Source organism: Pyxicephalus adspersus, chromosome 1, assembly GCF_032062135.1.
Source record: "Pyxicephalus adspersus chromosome 1, UCB_Pads_2.0, whole genome shotgun sequence".
Classification (NCBI taxonomy): domain Eukaryota; kingdom Metazoa; phylum Chordata; class Amphibia; order Anura; family Pyxicephalidae; genus Pyxicephalus; species Pyxicephalus adspersus.
In genome coordinates, this window is record NC_092858.1 from 133,243,113 (window position 1) to 133,261,881 (window position 18,769).

Genomic DNA, 18,769 nt, shown 5'->3' on the forward strand with positions numbered 1-18,769 from the left:
ATTTTTATCCCCCTCTGCAACTGCAGAACATCTGGCTACTCATGTCTCATTTAAAATATTCATAAAGTCTCATTTAATAAAGTCACCAATGCTCTTGTCCAGTGAATATTTACCTGACCTTATGCTGGTTGTAGACCTACCCTTCAATGTATCCTTTATATCATTCATATTTGTATAAAGCGTTGATATTTTATCTGCGCTCTGTGGAATTGAAACAAAATTGGTATTTTAATGCACCAAATTGGATTTTAACTGCTTTACATTTCCAGTGTTTTCTTTGCTCCATTTATTTTCTTTACAGAATGTACTGATTTGATTTCATTTGTAACTGCCAGGTGGGTCACATATAGGCTTTAAATTCAATTTTATTTTTTTTCAGCAAACATATTCTTTGCAATAGTAAATCTCAGAACAAAAGATGAAAAATAAATGTTTTTTTATTACAATAAATCTACACTAGTTTCAGTGGCATTCCTTCAACATTGTTAGCAGAAGGTTTAGGTGTATAAATGTAGCTCTGGTCTGTCAAATAATGCGGACATTTGGGTTGTATTTTGATTTGTTTGCATTGTTCCTGTATCCCCCAAAAACCCTTAAAAAAGAATGTTATAAAAAAATTATGTTTTGCTTTTCAAGTTGGAGCAGATTATTGATTGTTCAGACAGTTTCATTGGATTTGTTATGTAGATAGTATATATACATAGCACATAGCATTACTCATACACAAACGGCATAGAACATATACATATACATATATCTGGCCATCCAATACGACCCAAACCAGTGGGTACAAACAACTGGGTTTTCTTTAATTTCATTTGTATGTACTGAAGAAATATCATTAGGAACAGATTGAATTATACCTACTGGAGTGGGCCATATGATAAAGTCTGGTAATTACTATCCACAACTCTGCCACCCAGCACCTCAAGCCACATATTTACCTTTACATGGCAATGAAATTTTAAAAGTAATTACTAATATTTTAAACCCCACAGCCTTCATTAAGCAATAAATAGTTTTGTAATGAAAGCCGTTGTATAGCCAATATAACCACATATGCAGACATGGTTCACTGTTGTGCCCATCACTAAACCCTACCTGAGAATGCCATCAGCCGTCTCTGGAGTGCATGTTTGCTGCAGAAGACCAGCAGCACTGAGATGCTGAAAAATATGTTAAAATAAATAGCAATTGTTATTGATACACAGGGCATTAGAATTCTAAATGTGATTCATTTAAGGTTTACATCTGATTTAAATGTCTGTAAGTCACAAGCAATTTCCCTTCTTTTACATGTAAGACTTACTGGCATGTTGGTGCATTTGTGTCAGATATAATAATGGTAACCTGAGATCATTGTTTTGATAAATTGCATTTTTATGCATGATAAAATAGTGCAGAGTAGCATTATAAAGTAAATAGGAAAGTATACTGTTTCCCGGAGCTCTCAGTAATGTGTTCATTGTTTTGTTTCTTTCCATCCCAGTGGAATTTTTATTTTGTGACTTGGCTTCTATGAAGTCCATTCGGAAATGTGTGCAGAATTTCAAAGCAAAAAACCTTGACCTTCATGTATTGGTCAACAACGGTAAGTCTTATAATTTATTTTTCCTGCTTGGATATTCTTTAGTATTGATACTTACACTCTCATATAGACATACTAGCTAGTCAATAACTGTTGTTCAGCAGCTAGCTTGGAAAAGGGGGGTTTAATGTACTGTCGTTAGGCAATGCTTATCTCGTGTTGCATGCCATTGCAGTATCAAACACTGTTTATTCTGTGCAGCAATGTCATAGGCAGCAGCAAGGGGAAGTAAGAAAAAGCAGCAGCTCCTGCCTCCCTTTAGCTGTGCAGCCTGTGATGTACTATCTCAGCATCCCCAGCACATACCCTGAGGCTGTGCACAGCTGAAGGGGATTTTAGAGGCAGATTAGTCCCTGAATGTATCCTGAGCTGTGTTTGGTTGCTAGGGCATTATAGTCTTTCTGCCTATAGTCCCCAATGCCCTTTGTAGTGTTAAACTGGGCTGACTTGCTGCTGGTGTGTGAATTCATCTGATTTACTATTGCTGACCTTGCTTGTTTCTGACCCTGCTAGTGTAAGCTGCCTGGACTGACCTTTTGTCCATGACCCCAGCTCTGCTTGTGTCTTGCCCTTGAATACCTCGTCTGGTGTATGTTTTACCTGTGAATGATCTGGCTCTGTATTCTGGACTTGTCTGCTGACATCTTGGTACTATATCATCTGTGGGTTTCAAATCCTCTGTCAGTTCTTTGCTAGACATCATACCTTGCGCACAGAAGTCCTGGGGGCAACAGTGTGCTGAGACAGAGCAACATACCTCCAAGGCTTGCTATAGGCAAAGAGTGCAGTGTTAGATTGGGGGACTGGTGTCTGGCAAGTATTGTTGCTGAACCAGGGCCTTACAACTGTAATAACAACAGTTGTGGTACAGGAAAAGTCAGGGAGAATTTACAAATCCATATATTTTTTAACTATTCTAAAGTAGACACTCCTCTTTTTTTGCATTATTTTGATTCAATCATCATTCTTTTTTTCCCTATAAATAATATATTATTATTCATATTACCCTTTATTTAGCAAGCACCAACATATTGCACAGAATTGTACAATAGATGTTGAAGATGGCAAACATGCATAATGGACAAGTACAAACAATCACATCTTAGTAACGTTTTACAGCCAAAAAATGTTATGCTAATTTTCATGACCATTTGCCATTTTTAATAATAATAAAAAAGCTTTTATTAATAAAAAAGCTTTCAGTTTTCCCATTCAGATTATGTGGCAGGTTCTTTTTATAACAATTCTTTTTTTATTGATTACTCTGCTGTGCTCCTCTGCTGCCATGTTCATATTTTAAGGGTGAAGGAGAGCATCAAATCTTCTACCACTGAGGATGTAGTGCTTGGGCTTTATTGGACAATTACTAGTTCAGAATACAGTAATTTTATGGAGTGAAGGGGAAAAAGGTCACACCCTTACAATCCACTTCTCTTATAGTTCAGATGACCATATCTCAATTATGTGCTTACTATCAGTAGGAGATTTGAGATTTATGTATGTTGCTCACTTAGGGTATATGCTTAATGCATACAAGTATTTGTAACTGTTTGGAGTCAAAGGTCTGTTTCTCCAATGGAAATTCAATGGTTCTTGCCTGTGACTTGTATGCCTTGTATTGGCGTATAACCCTCATATGGACTTGTGTGTGCTTACGCTACAGTGGAATAAAAAAGATGATGCAGGGCTCATGGCAATCAACATTCTCACTGGCGATACATTTGATTAAAGTTTGTCAATCAGCACCTGACCTAACATAGTCCTGCCCACTGCTTTCTGGATTAACAGTTCTGTCTTTCTTGGTATAACCTCCCTGCTGTAGGCTAGTGTGTATTGGGAAGCTCTTTAGACAACTTTTTGGTGTTTTTTGACGCTCGCGCAGGAGCCTTTAAACCACCCTTTTGCACGTCACTGAGTAATTGAGAAAGGGAACCTTAAAATGCATATTATTCTGCAATCAGGCTTCAGGGCACATTGAATACAGAATTTGGTGTGCTCAGAAACTTCCCACTGTAGAGCTGCGTTTTTTGTTCATCAGATTCTAATTTACCTTTAGATTCTAACCTACTGCTGCTCCACTAAGTGTGTTATATAAAGCAACATTTAAAAAAAAAAATATTCTCTCAAGTTTTTTTTTTTTTTTTTAGTTCCTAAAAGCCTTTCTAATGATATTTCCAGTCTTAGGTTATTAACTCATCTGAATGCAATAAACTAAAATCAGATAAAAAAAAACCCTTCATATCAAATAAAATGTTTAGATATTTTCAGATTAGACATTATTTGCAAGCATTACTAAGGAATCATGATCGTTCACCTCTGCAAATTTCAGCCTTTAAATCATACTGTCTACGCAATCCATATTCTTCGGGCCTGGTGTGCTTCCTTTACGAGATACTGATTCGCATGAACACCCCTCGCCCACAGGATGGCAGGATGATTTAAATTCTACTGTGGACCCTGAGAGATGGGATGACATCTGGCAAGCCATTGCTAAATGTTTGCCTAATATTACTCCTCAAGAAAATGCTTATCAAGTATTATTTGGATGGTACTTAACACCTAATAGGACAGCTAAATTTGTCCTAGATGGAACTTCACATTTTTTTTAGAGGGGGTGGAGCTTTTGGTACATATCGCCACACCAGGTGGGACTGCCCCCTTGTTAGTCGACTTTGGATTAGGGTCTATGATCATATTAGATTAGTTCTAAACATATTGATACGACAGAACCCTTGGGAAGCACTACTTTACATGCCAAACCCGTCATTACCAAAACAGCAGCGTAAACTCACATCACATCACAACTCATCGGTTATCTGACACTATGATATTGGAAAAAAATACTGGCATGGTTAACGATACTGTCAATACATTTTAAAAGTGTGGTCTCCCTGGCTAGACCACCATGATTCTCCGGATTTAACTCTTGCAGCTCTAATTTCTTTTGTATTGTCATTCCCTTAATTTGAGTTTTAGGATGAACCTTTAAAGGTTTGTACTTTTTTTCTTTGTTTTTGTATTTGTTACAATGTTATTGAAGATGATTCTGTCTCCTATTTTCTTTTTTGTGTGTTTATACTTTTATATGTATGACTTTTTTTGCACATCTGAGGAATGAAAGAGAGAAAAGCTTTGCTAATTCTGTAATTGCTGCTCACTGTCATGATTTAGGCTTGAAAATCACTCACACAGAAACAATTTTGAGAATTACTGACATCTCTGAGGACATTAAGACTAATGGTGATCTTTTGTCTTTGGTGACCAGTGAACTGCGGGCAATATTACAGATGGCAAAAAATTAAACTCTGTGATTGAGCATGGTTTAAACAATTGTTCTAAATGACAGTAATCTCTCAAAGCAAGTCAGGGCAATCAAGCTATTTCATTTTCATGATGAGATTGTCTCTTCTGGTACAAAATAGCTTTTACCTGAGAGAAATATTCTGTTTTTCTCTAACAGATAACAAAATTAGGCCATTTAAAATGTGATACATGTTTTGTACTCTGTTGCAGAAAGTCATTAGGTCCAAAAATTCAGACAAATGGTTCTCATCATGGGATGAGGCACATCCTTAGAAGACTTTATCACAAAACGTATTCATCGACTTTCGAGCAGATTGTAGGGATCTCCATACAGAGTGATACATCTTGCTGGGTGGTCTCAGTACAGAACATTTTAGGTTTTGCTTAAAAACCTTTAGTCTTTTTTTATTTCCGCCTGTTTTCTTTATGGAAAATATTTCCCTAGCTTTATCTTCCATTGATGGTGATCATGTAGACCAATCTTATTTAATATAAAGAGGCCCCACCGAAGGCTCACACATAATAATTAGTAAATATATGGATATAGAAAGCTGAACTGAAGACATGCAACAGAAGATGACCAGAGGCCACACACATATTACAGGAGACAGTCTTTGCATGGAAACCCATTACATGACACTACCAGATATCATGCCTATAACTGCCCCTTTATAAAGTCAACGCTTCCACTATACGGTCCGTCTTTATTTGTGACATTTCTTAAAGGAAGATCTATTATCAAAGATCAGATCAGAAAAAAAGTTTGGAAACAGCCTGTGCTATGTTCAGTGGTGGAAAGAATGAGAATCTTTTAAAGAAAATAAATATCAAGATAGGCTGAAATAACTTTTTGGGTTTTAGAAATGTATACTGAAATATCAGCTGTACTTCTTTGCTGTGATCCTTCACCATCTATCTGCTGGTTAGTTTTTAGCAACTCAAACTGATTTCAGGTTTCTGATATGCACACCTATATCCTAATCAAGAAAAACTTATTAGGCTGTTTAACATGCATGCAGCCTAAGAAAAAGGTTAGACGGTTTGCTCTTTTTTTTATAGAAATCTGAATAGCTAACTCTAAATTCTGTCTGACAGTCAATGCCTTGGATTATTGTTGGGACTCTGCACTGTGTTTGTACTCTACAGCAGTGGTCCCCAGAGTTGAGGCTGCAGATGACTGGAGACAGAAACCCAACAGGGGTAGTGCTGGCGGCCCTCCTTACACTACTCCAAAGCTAGTGACAGTGTGACAGCAGCAATGCAACCAGCGGGAGTGCAGGCGGCTCTCCTCACAGTGCTTACAGAGGAGTTTCTGAGAATGGCAGAGCAATGTATGTAAAGCATACATACATACACACTTGTAATTATTGTCGTTGGAAAGGATCTTTCACAATCCTTTCCAAGAACTAAGAACTGCACGATGCATGAATGAGTGCTATACATACAGCGCTGTTCTGCTGTATGGAGGGGGGAGGGGGAGAACGACGGAGCGGCACCCTACTGCGCGCTCTCGCCCTTCCCTTGCGTTAGGATCATTCGTCTTCCCTCGTCCGTGGATCCGCCAGGACGGTTGTTCGGACGATGGGCGCTGTACACGCGCCAGTATCGTCCCTGAGCCGATTGTCGGGGGAGAACCATGGGACATGTGTACCCAGCCTTAGGCTCACATTTCTATACCATTCCCAGCAGCTGTACCACCTGACAGCACACCCGCTCTCTTACACTACTCTGCTATTCTCAGCTAGTGTGCTGACAGGAGGCCCTGCTATCAGAAAGTTTGGGGACTACTGCTCTACTCTAGACCAATGTCTTGGCATCTCTGATTTTTTTAGTCTATGCTCTGTATGCCTGTCTGAATCTTGGACTTGTTGTGACATACCCTTGGCTTGCTAACTCTTCTCTTTGCTTGTTTTAACCATTTTTTAATGACAAACACTTTTCTATATATGTCCTGCCCATTAGTCTACTCTTATCCCTGATTGCACAGATGGTCCACAGTACTCCATAACACTTTAACCGACATTTTTAGATGTATACATGCGTGATGGAAATTCACCTATGCTGAGTTTGTTCGTACAGGACATACACATGCTGACAATTTGGCATTGGCACCTCTACACCAAAATATACATTCCAGAAGCAGAAAAAAAATGTTAGTTCCTATTGGAACTATTCAAAACATTTTAAACAAGAAGGCGGCGTATACAGAATATTTTGATTTACGAAATAGGCCTACATTGCTCTCAAATCCCACAGTAAATCCCTGACACTTTGGCATAGAAATCACATCATTACCTGCTACCTGGTTAAATAAATTTTAATTATATAAAAAAAGAATATAACAATTTTTGACTTAAGAGCATAAAACCAGATGAAAATAAATACCATAGGTTATTACACCTGTCTGCAGTACACTTTTTCTATAACAACTTAAAAATCTTGGTATTAATTTGTTCTCTGAACCGATAGCTAAAGGTAAAGTTCCTGCATCCTTTTCTTCACAGACAAATTATGTGCAGTTTGAATGTCACTTTATTTTCTCCTTGCTCTTCATTTTTTTAGCTATAGAACTTGACAGCAGCTATTTACTCTTGTACATCAGAAGCTTACGTGCTTCTGATTCCTGTTCAGAATGTCTTCTTGTGACAAGATGCACCTTTATTTATTTTTTTATCTTTAGGATAAATGGAACAAAATGCTTTTTTCTTGTATGAAGAAAAGAAGTTTATATATTTTTAATTATGTTTGTTGTCTAAAATTATAATTCTTTGCAATGTGAAGTACTTTGTATTGCTGCTCCAAAGACAGAGTTTTTTTTTTAAAGCCAGCTACAGTTTCCCTCTAATTGAAAATTTCAGCTTAATATTGCTTTATGGAAATGACGGTTTAAAACAGTGTTTGAAATTGGTTTGCTTGTGAAATTTGAATGTATTATAATGTGCCCCAAATGGTTTTGAAACACTGATGCCACATTCCCATAAACCGAAAGCCAAACAAATTACAAAATCAAAAATGTGACTTTCAAGACGTCCAAATCAAAACATATCTTTTATATTTAAACTAATAAATACAATTAGACATTTATTTATTAAACAAATAAAAAAACCTTAAAAACATTGATTTTATCCTTAGAATTACAATTCCAAAAAAAAGGTTTCAGATTGTTGGTGACTGTAAGCGTTCCGTGAAGCCTGGTCCCCTTCTTCAGTAATCAATAAGACATATACATATCCTCTTGCTACTGCAGACAGCCCAGGAATGTTCTCTCAAGTATGGTTCAAGGTATAATCAAAGCAAACAACAAAGACAAGCTTCAAACCCCTCAAAGGTTGATCTAAAAGACTTCAATACAACAGGATGACATTCAAATTATAAACGCAGAGATTACACCAAGATAGTCAACTCTTGAATGATAGTTTGCTAAGAAGAAAGTATTCAGGGAACTGTATTCACCAGGTAAAGCGCACTCCATACAGCCACCCCACTCTTCTCACTATATACTCAATAACAGCAGGGGATGCCTAGGACTTAGGTCCACAGGGGGGGTCCTACATGGTCCCTTTTAGACCTACATCCTAAGCATTCCCTGCTCTTAGTGTGTATATAGAAAAGCGGGGTGGCTGTATGGAGTGTAAGTATATTATTAATATTATTCTGTTATTCTTCTAACACAACACTATATTTGTTTTTTTCTTTCTAGCAAGCTGGTTTCCAGGCTGATATAAAGCCTGGTTTCCAGGCTGATATAAACTTACTTCAATAAATGAGTGATTTACGTTATAGAACCCCCTTTATAGGTTCCCTTGCCTCCCCACACACCTTCTAACTTGTAACCCCTCTAAATATTTGCTGGTATTAAAAAAATATATCTATAGGGTTCATTCAATCCCTGCAGTGTTGTGCTGTAATGAACAGAAACAGAAAAACAAAGCAATTTGCTCTATGTTCTTTAAGTTTAGTTCACACTAATTATTTGTATTAATGTATGCTGAAAAAATAGGACACATTTCCATTTTCACAACAAATTGTATGCCAATATTTTATAGCATAGATCCTCTCATGATCCACAAAATCTCAGAGGTGACGTCAGCACAAGGGGACCGCAGGAGACCAACTGTTGGCTGTGCTGGACCTACGGGATGGACTAAGGGGGGTAGAATGTACTGCTACTTCACTTAGTCCATCCTTATGGACTAGTTATGGAAAGTAAAACCTGACTGCATGGTTGCATAGACGGTGGGAGTCTAGAATGAAAGAGTGGTGGACGAAAGGTGTTGGGGGTTACCTATTGCCCAAACATGGACTCTAAGTTGTCAGTTGAGAGTAGGTTCATTTTAAGTTAGTTAAATATAGATCCAGTTTTAGTCCTTATCTCAAGCAATATTGGTGACCTGGATAGATGTTTTTTATCATAAAAAAATAGACTTAATGTGAGACCATGATATTGCCTCTCACTTTCCATTGCATTATTCTGCTCTTCTCATTTAACATTCTTGCTGATTGGTTAACCATATAGTAACCCAGATATTTCTTCAGCATCACCATGCCTTCCTGCACAGTGCAGATAAGGCCAATCAGAACATTTGAAATGTAAAATCTGGCTTCCCAGAGCTGCAGCTGCAGACATTATTGTCTGGATGTTTCTACATAGCCTCTAGCTAATGTGCACATCCACCAAGATATGACTCGTGCAATGTCACTTAGAGGTCAATAAACTCTTGAGAATCACATAAAAGGCAGGCATGAAGGGCACGGATGAGTGGCATAAGGCCTATTTCTTTCTGACAAGATACAAACCTTAGTGCCAGAGAAAATTAAATTAACATTTAGTAATTCATATTAAAATTATATTTTTACCTCAAGCATAAATGAAATGCAGAGCTTGAGTCAAGATAAAAAAATATTCTGTCTCAATTTGCATATTTTCTATGACTTAAAAGATTGCTTAATCTATCTGTCATTTTTTTTATTCTTATATATTATGTTTTATTAAAGGGAGACATTTGGAATCTTTTCTTGGCCTTTTCTGCAAAAAATATGGTTAAAAGACATAATGGCTTTGTTGTATACAGTATATTACAAAAAAACTTCTTGTAGATTTCGAACAAACCTTAGTAACCTATTGTTAGCAGTACCAAAAAATCTAATAATCCTGCTGATAATAATGTTGCAGGCTAGGAAGAGGAATGATTGAGCTGATACCTTTTATCTTAGTTGTTTGACACTAGCATTTGATGTGTAAAATACTCAGTCGGAAGGATAAAGAGAGGATGTTGTGTTGCCAATCAACTTCTCTGGGCATATAGGTAAGGAGCTGCTGGTGGCATGGCCACACTTAGAACATATTAAACAAAAACATAAAGGGCCTACTCCCCATGATTTTCATTACTTGTCAGAGCATGTGGCACCAAATTTCCAGCATTCAATTGTGCTGCTTAAAGGGTGCAGTGTTTTTTGCCAGGTAAATTAACAATATCAGGGCTTGTTCTTTACCTAGTCATACACTCATTAGCCAGTGTTTTGCCTTGGTAACCGCAAATGTATTTTATCTTAATAGAATTATATCAGTTTTACTAGCCTGAGATAGTTTGTCATAAATGGAACTTGTGCATATAGTAACATTGATAAGAATTATGCACAAAGAAAGCACCACATGCATTACATTGGGGAACGCATTTGTTGTTGATTTAGATCTTACACTTGTTTTTTACTAATTTTTGGGTGGTGAATCCAGAAATGACCCCAGTTATTTGCTATCACATCCAGTTTTTAACTCTTCCTCACTAAAGCACAGGCATCCCTCTCCTGCGCATACTTGCAGTTCTGGAGCTGGGCGTGCCTCTGTTTCCAAGCTTTACCAATTCCATCCAATCTGCTGGCCAATCAAAAGATAGGCTTTTGATCAGCCCTGGCTTTTTAGCTGGCTCACAGACTGCACTTTGTATTTGTGCAACAAGTCTTACTAGTGCCGAGCTTCCTAGTTCTGTGAACTAGTTCCTGTACCCCTGCTCCTTTATCCAGTGTTTCCTGTGTCCATCTCCTGTGTTAACCCCTCTTTGTCCAGTCTGTTGGTTCCCAGCCAACTTCCCTGTGCTGTTCCTGTGTCACTGTGTGCCTGTGGATATCCCTGCATCGCCTGTACCTCCTGCTGTTTCCAGTGTCTCCTGTGTTCCCTGTGCCCGCAGTGGCCTCTGCATCAGTGCTGTCTGTCTCCTGGATCCCAGGCTATTGACCCCTGTTGTGTGACCTGACCTCTCTTGCTTGCTGCCTGTCTTGACCCCAGCTTTCTTGACTGCCCTTCTGCTTAGTGATTTTGTACTGTGCTTTGCCCACTTTTGTGTGCCCAAGGACCGCAACCTGGCTTTAACCTGCAGCGCAACATCCTCACCATCAGAGGCTCTGGAGAAAACCTGGTTACAGCTTTAACTCTGCACCTTGGCCCTTCTCAGGGCTCCCACCACCTCCATTTGCCCCCTAGTGGTCCTGTCTGTCCTTGCATGACACAGGGTACCCTCCATTTTTGGTATAAAAAAATACAAATTTTACATACAGTAAAAAAAAAATGAAATAATAACTTGATTGTACTGTTTATTTACATTTCTTTGTTTGTCTTTGTTACTCTATGACATTTTTTTTACAGTAAAACATTTGAAAATTATTCTGGTAAGCGGTTAGGGTAAAAATTTACACTTATAGCTTTTCCTGGAGTGTTCAGTGTTAGGACAATCTCGCCAGATGCCTCAACAATAGTCAGCCATCATATGTACATCCCATCTACCCTGATATCGTCCTACCATGACCTTCAAATCTTGGTGGAATGGTTCACCTTTCTCATCACTGACTGCACCAAGGTTTTCCGGGAATTGAGACAGATGGCTATGCAGAAAATGCACTTTGCTTATATTGCAACCAAGCATTTTGTAGCTCTCCACGAGGTTCTGGACAATTTCTGTGTAATTATTTGCTCGTATGTTTCCAAGAAAGTCTTTGACAATGACTTTGAATGATAACCAAGCATTTTTTTCAGCTTCTGACATTGTCCTGATTAAATGTTCATCTTTGATGAGCTGCCGCATCTGTGGACCATCAAACACACCGTCCTTTCTTTCTTGAAATGACAGGCTAGAAAATGCCAAAGTGAGGTACTTGAAACTCCTTCAGTTGGCACAGCTTTAACAAACTGCTTCATCGGACCCTGTTTCCTGTTTCATGTGCAGAGGCGGGAATATAATATTCTTGTTATTATTATATATTATTATTATCAACAAGTGGCTTGTAGAATGTAGAATCACCTGGTTTTAGGGCAGATCTTGGAGGCCAATTCCTTTCCACCCAATGCCTCTCACGAGCTCTGCTGTCCCGCGTTGCTGACCAAGAAGGAAGTATACCATTTTAAGGTCAACACAGATGACCCAATTGTGTTGATGATATTGCAACAACTCAATGACTCTCTTTATATCTGCATATTCTTCACCAGGAGAAACAGAATGGCCAATTGGGACTGACCCAAATATATTGCCATTGTGAAGGAAGACAATAAATGTATAGCATATACAAATCCAAGCTACAGTAATCGCATTAATATAAGCGATAGAGAAAAACCTGACGTAATAGAAGAAAACTAACTGCACTTTCAGAATCAGCACTCTTTTAGTGTAAAAGGGCTTCAATTTAAAGTCAACAAGTGTTCCTCAGTGTTATCTGTACTTAAACTTCCCTATTGGGCACCAACTGTGTGCCTGTGTATCCTTACACGTGGAGTGACATGCTCAGCTTTGAGAATTAATCTATTCCTTGGTTCACTTTAGGAACATGACGTTTGTAGCTGGGTCCTAGTCTTCTACATTAGTTTTCTTGGGGAAGACAAGGCTCTGGTGCTCACACATAATAGCTCCTCATTTATAAGTGTGAAAACTCTACCGCCAAAATGATCCTGTATAGTCATTAGAAATGTGTATTGCTACTTGAATAAATTCCTTATCTTCCACCTCTTCCTAATCCTTGCTGAAAGATGCTTATCATTGCTGTGTATAAATATTCTTTGCACATTTAGCTTGAAAAAGGTTAAATTATAGATGATTTTGTTACATAACAGGGAAATCCTTGTGCCATTCGTAAGATATGAAACATGCATTAGTCTTTTCTGAAGGATTTCTATGGTGGGCGTAAAACACTTGAGGCTATGTATGGGAGGAAGAAATATATTTTCGTCAAAAAGAAAGACTTGTGTTTAGAAATATAATTTTAGATTTTGCGTTATTCTTTTTTAAGTGTACTTGCAGCATTGAAGAAAAGAAAGAAACAGCTATATAAGTATAAAATGACATCAGGCAACCAGTTATATGCTTATGTAAACTTTACATCAGTAAGGGTAAATTGCCTTTTTTTACCGTTACATTATATTGTTATGCTACTTTCATCTTTATGAAGTTAGCAGAAGTTCTGTCTGTTTCATTGAGAGATGGTAGGTGGTATTTGTTTTTTTTTCACGACAGAAATGTACATCAGATCACGTTTTGTTCAAGGTCAAAACAGCAAGTTGTACTCTCTTAGTAAAGGTATTTCTGTTGATCATAACTTTTATATTGTACAAGTATGAATCAGAAATACCAAGGATGAATTTAACTACTTTTTGTCTGATGCAGATGAGATTCTTATATTGACCAAAAATAATTCCACTGTCTGGCAGAAATTCAAAGGTCACTTTGAAAAGGTCTTTGAACTAAAATGTCACCTATACTTGGGGAAATAAGTCACTTAATGGGTATGTAAAGCAAAAAAAAAAATATTCCAATTGGTCTTTGATTTGTTAAAGGGGACCTATCACCACATTTTTTTTTACTTTACATAAAGGTTAGTCTTTTTTTTTTCTCTCTCTGCAACACCCTATTTAAATTGAAGACATCCCTGGCAGAAATAAGGGAACTGAGGATAAGTAGGTAAGTAAGTTTTTTTATTTATTTTTAGTTTAGTTATGCTTTAAGTGGAGTGATTTACTTTACTATTTCTGCAATATATTTTTGTTTTTTACACACTTCAGTAACGTGCTGCAAGAAACCATGGCTAAATGCCACAACATTTGAAAATTATAGAGCCAACATTTTATTATTTTTAGTGTTTCTTATTTGTCTGTCAAAGATGAGAGCTATTTGACAAAATGCACTCGCTGTTTTGCTATTTTAATTCTATCTACATTGTAGTTTCTTGTTTATGAGATATTTTGGGTCAAAAAGATGAGAAATAGTTGAAGATTAACTGTTGTAAGTTTACACAAAGATAGATTAAACTGGTTTAAAAAAAACATTTTTATAATTTATTGCATTGTTAAAATATTATACTTTAAAATCATGGATACAATCCATTAGCCTAGCTTAGTGTTGACAAGTACATTTAGGTGATTGCAGCTGTATGTGCATTTATTAAATAAGAAATACTTTTAATGTTTAAAATTCTAAATCTAGGATTAGGTAGCATTAACTATATAAAGCCTAAATACTTCGTCCTACTTTCAGCATCATTAATGCATTGTTGGCCAAATCTCCTCTGTATCTAAATCTTCTAACAGTCCCATAGTGCTATCCCAGAAACAGTTCCTGTCCTCTATTCCAAAAGTTTTATCGTTTAAGCCTCTGATCCCTTTATAACTTTTTCCCAATTACATGAACACAGAAATGTGTGTCCTCATTGGAAGATTTCCCGTTTTCTAGTTCTGGTGACAACTCTCATTTTTGGATTTGGCCTTCATTCCTATTGGTGATTAGGATATTTAGATTGACCAATTCCATTTTTTTTTTACAATAGACATAATAAAAACGGTACAGGGGCATAAGAAAAGGAGATGGTAACAACATCACAATTAAGGTAAATCATACGAAAAACATTGGTAGAGAAAGGAAAACTGCACATGCGGAGATTCAAAAAAACATCCACATTTGAGTATATGGATCATTGCCAGAACTCAGCAAAGACGACCTAAGTAATATGGCTAAGCTTCCATTATAATTTTTCATTACACTCACGTTTCCATGTTATGTCACTGGCTCCGCCATTTACACCAGGTCTTATTCCAGGTTCCTGATCATTGGCCACATTGATTGGCCAGGCCACAAAACCCATGAACACAGGCCCTTTGGTTTGGTGGTACTACTCTGTTGCATTGGCAGCAGGCTGGGGTAAATCACTGATCAAGATGAAAAACAGCAATTTTTTTTACAAATTTAAAGCAGTTCACTTACCAAACAGCAGTTTAGGATATATATCTGCTTTGGTTGTGCATTGAACAGAACATTTCCAGCTTGGATCAAATCTGGTCAAATCAATCAAGGAACCCAACCAAATTTGGAACTGATTAACAAATATTATGTTCCACCCAAATTAAAAATAAAAATTTGTAGGAAGCAAGAAAAAGAGCAGTAGTCAGTCTGATGGTGTATTATTCTAGTTTATGATTAGCTGTGGTATTTTTCTAATATATAATTTATGTTTATCCACATTAAGCAGAAAATAAAATACTCTGTAATCTTTTTCCTGCAGAGTGTTGCATATTAAAAAGACACCAGGATGAACTCAAATGTCACAGTGAGTCACTTTGCAGCCAGCCTTGTAGAGAACTGTGCCTGCATAATCTGTTTCATCAAATCGCCTCTACCAGTAGACATGGATTATTTAACCATTGAAGGTCCATCTGTTGCGCAGATTTGCTACTCTTTTGCTAAACAGTGTCCCTGACACATCAAGGGCAATTTCATGCAAATAATAAAACTAGAATGGCAATGCAATTTAAATAAAATATTGATATCATTATTAATTTTTCATTGCTAGGCTAGGTTGATCTATATTGTACAACCTCAGATTTAAATTTTGGAGCACATAGTACAGGACTGGTCGAGCTACAGTATGGGTATTTTAATGATCTGCATGGGATAAAAATTCTACAAAGGGATTTGAATGGGCTGTGCCATGAACTCATGTCTTTTACAATTGCATCAAAATTAGGTGATAAAACATAATCTTATACACCAATTTTTAAAAAAAATGTTGGGGAGGTATATCAAAGCCTAAACTACACAGCAATATTACTGCTTCTTTTAATTTAAATTATATCATGTCTTAGTAGGTATTTAGTAGAAACTAATAATTGTAATCTCCAATACAGTAGAACACAGATTAGGAGACAATGGTCACCAATAGGATCCATTTAGGTATGCTATGTGCTCGTATGCTGACAAACAATCTGCCAGTTGGAGAGAGCAGTGATGACTCATCTGTCTGCAGCTACTTTTTTCAATTCCAGTTAAATGATGGAAGCGGGAAGGTAAATTAGCTATTACTTAATTGTGGTGGAGAAGAGTAAGATATTCAATCTTGGTTTGATGTTTGACAGGGTTGTGTAAATCCCACAACAACTAAAAAAACTAAACTGTGTACTTCTATTAGAATTAGACTACAAAGCAAATCTGTGGCCAAAAAAACACTTAGACTCTAAGGGAGATTGGGTGCATAGTTCAAGGTCACTGGAGTTCTCTGCTTAATGGATTTCTGTGCTTTATAAGTATATTTTTTTAATAAGTATGTGTTTTTTTTACAAAAGGGCAATTATAACTTTGCTTTTAAATGAGATCATATATTTTCACATTTACCTGCATTTGCCTGCATCCTGTCCAGTGTTGTGTCCATAAGTGTTGTCATCAAGGTCACCTTATTTTTGGATCCAAGGTGGATCCCCAGGATTCACATTTGGGGTAAACTGTATACTAGTTGGTCCCAGAAATCGGGGACAATGCACTGCTTAGACTTGTCCTCCTGGTCAGCTAAGACACAAGATCTAATTGCCTAAAGAAATGGATGACCAAGACCAAAATGTGGGTTCACAACAGCCATATAGTCAGTGTATGATGGAACTGTGAAAGCTAAAAATCCTGTGTAGGAGGACATATTCTGCTTTACTGTTGATTGCAGTGGTGAGTCACATAATATTTGGTATCCTGTTCTGTAACACTACATACAGCTTTAAGACATCTCACAAGCCTGTAATTTAAAGTGGACCTAAACTAAAATATTTACCCTACATAGGAGGGTAGCAACCCTTTTAAATAAGGAAAAAAAGACCTTCTATTTTTCGGGGAGGGGGGTTAAAAAAGTAAAGCCCCTCCCCTTTCTGTCTTGATCTCCGCGACAATCAAGATTGAATGGGAACGCAGAGTCCGGTAAGCTTCTGGCCTCTCCTTCAATGCATGCCCGAAATCGGGCATGTGCAGAAGGAGCCATTTCTTCAATGGGGAAAAAAATGCCGATCTTATGCATGCACAGTGAGATCATCACTTTTTTTTCCCCATCTACTTCACCCAGAGCAAGATCAGGAATGTATGAAGCCCAAAGTAGCTGGCGGCGCCTCCTCCGCACTGAGACAAATGAGGATACTGGGACATCGAGGGACTCGATCTAGGAAACCATCAGATGGATTGATACGTCTGCGAAGGTAAAGGCAAGTGGGTTTTTTGTTTGTAATTCAGTTTATCTCAGCTTTAAGGGATTTATGTATTTATAAGGTTGCCCTTGAAGACACATGAAAAGGCCTTCTCTCTGCACAATATTTTTATTTATTTATATAACATTTTGGCAAGAATACATGTTCCCCCACTGCAATCCTTTTTGTTTGACAGTTGGCTTATTAGCCCTACAGATCGTCTAAATTGACCCACCATCCAGAATTTTGTGTGGTTTTCTGCGAAATTCAGGTTTGCTAAATTTTGAGCACGTATTGTGCAAATATTCTTTATTACTCATAGTAAGGAATAATCCTTAATATCTGAACATGAAAAGTGTTAATTTTTGAGACCTGTATTTGGATTTTCCATGGAAAATATTTTGTGGGACTTTAGGGCACCTTAATTATAGATATCTATTGTTAATAAAAACACAATTTATTCAAAATCAATCTTTAAAACAATATAACTTTGGTACATTGGTACACTGTGATGTAATTATATTCAGAAAAAAAACGCATCTGTTTTTGATGCACTTTGCAGATACCTTCTATGCTTCTAGAACATTTGATAGGAGAAATCTATCACAGCCATGAATAATGGCGACTCCATTAGAATCCTCACATCACATAATCATCAATTAAAATGCATTCAATTGCTAATTTGCACTTACATAGTACTGTTTGTTTTTTTAGATTGTATTGACCTTTGTAGGGTCAATCAGTACACAACAAGAAATCAAAGAATATGTTATTTAAATTTCATTTCATTTCTTATTTTGACTGCTGCTCTTTATGGTTTGTCATTTAAACTAATAATAGGATATACTACTTTTGTGATGTTTCACTATTTTTATTTTTTTATTTTTAACCAGTTTGGTAAAAAAAAAGTCCCCGTGATGACACTTTTCTGTACATTAAAATGTATATGATTGATCAGGTAACCAGTCACATACACATCCCTGTGTCAGAGATTGTTACCTTTCCTTAATCCATACTAAGAGCTCTAATTTTTCTACAAATCTCAAGTGAAGGTGACTCTGGTTTATGTTGTTTTTTCCCCATTTCATTTTGACCATGACCACATAGTGTCATCTATCATGTAGAATTGATTTGTGTTAGTGGACAGTGTGCATAGCTTCATGCAACGGAGCTAATATGCTATTATTATGTGTTAAAATCTATTTGCTGCCCAGTGGTGCCTTTTGGATGGATGAAATTGCTTGCACCTTCAGCATATTCTTATGAACTGGCAGTCAGCTCCATTTGCATGTCTCATTTATAGCAAGGTAAAACAAATAAGCTGATTTGATGCTTGTCTGTGTTCTGCAATAAAAAGAAAGTGGTTCTTTCAGTAATTCAGAATTTGATAATATAACACAAGAACTGTAAAA

General features: G+C 37.0%; 1 protein-coding gene across 1 annotated transcript in view; it reads left to right on the forward strand.

The window, feature by feature from the left end:
- Positions 1-18,769, forward strand: part of DHRSX (dehydrogenase/reductase X-linked) — a gene marked incomplete at its 3' end in the record, with an annotated part of 110,832 nt that overhangs the window by 66,924 nt on the left and 25,139 nt on the right. Inside the window, 1 exon segment of the mRNA XM_072427604.1 lies at positions 1,490-1,591. Coding sequence (XP_072283705.1) covers positions 1,490-1,591 — 102 coding nt within the window.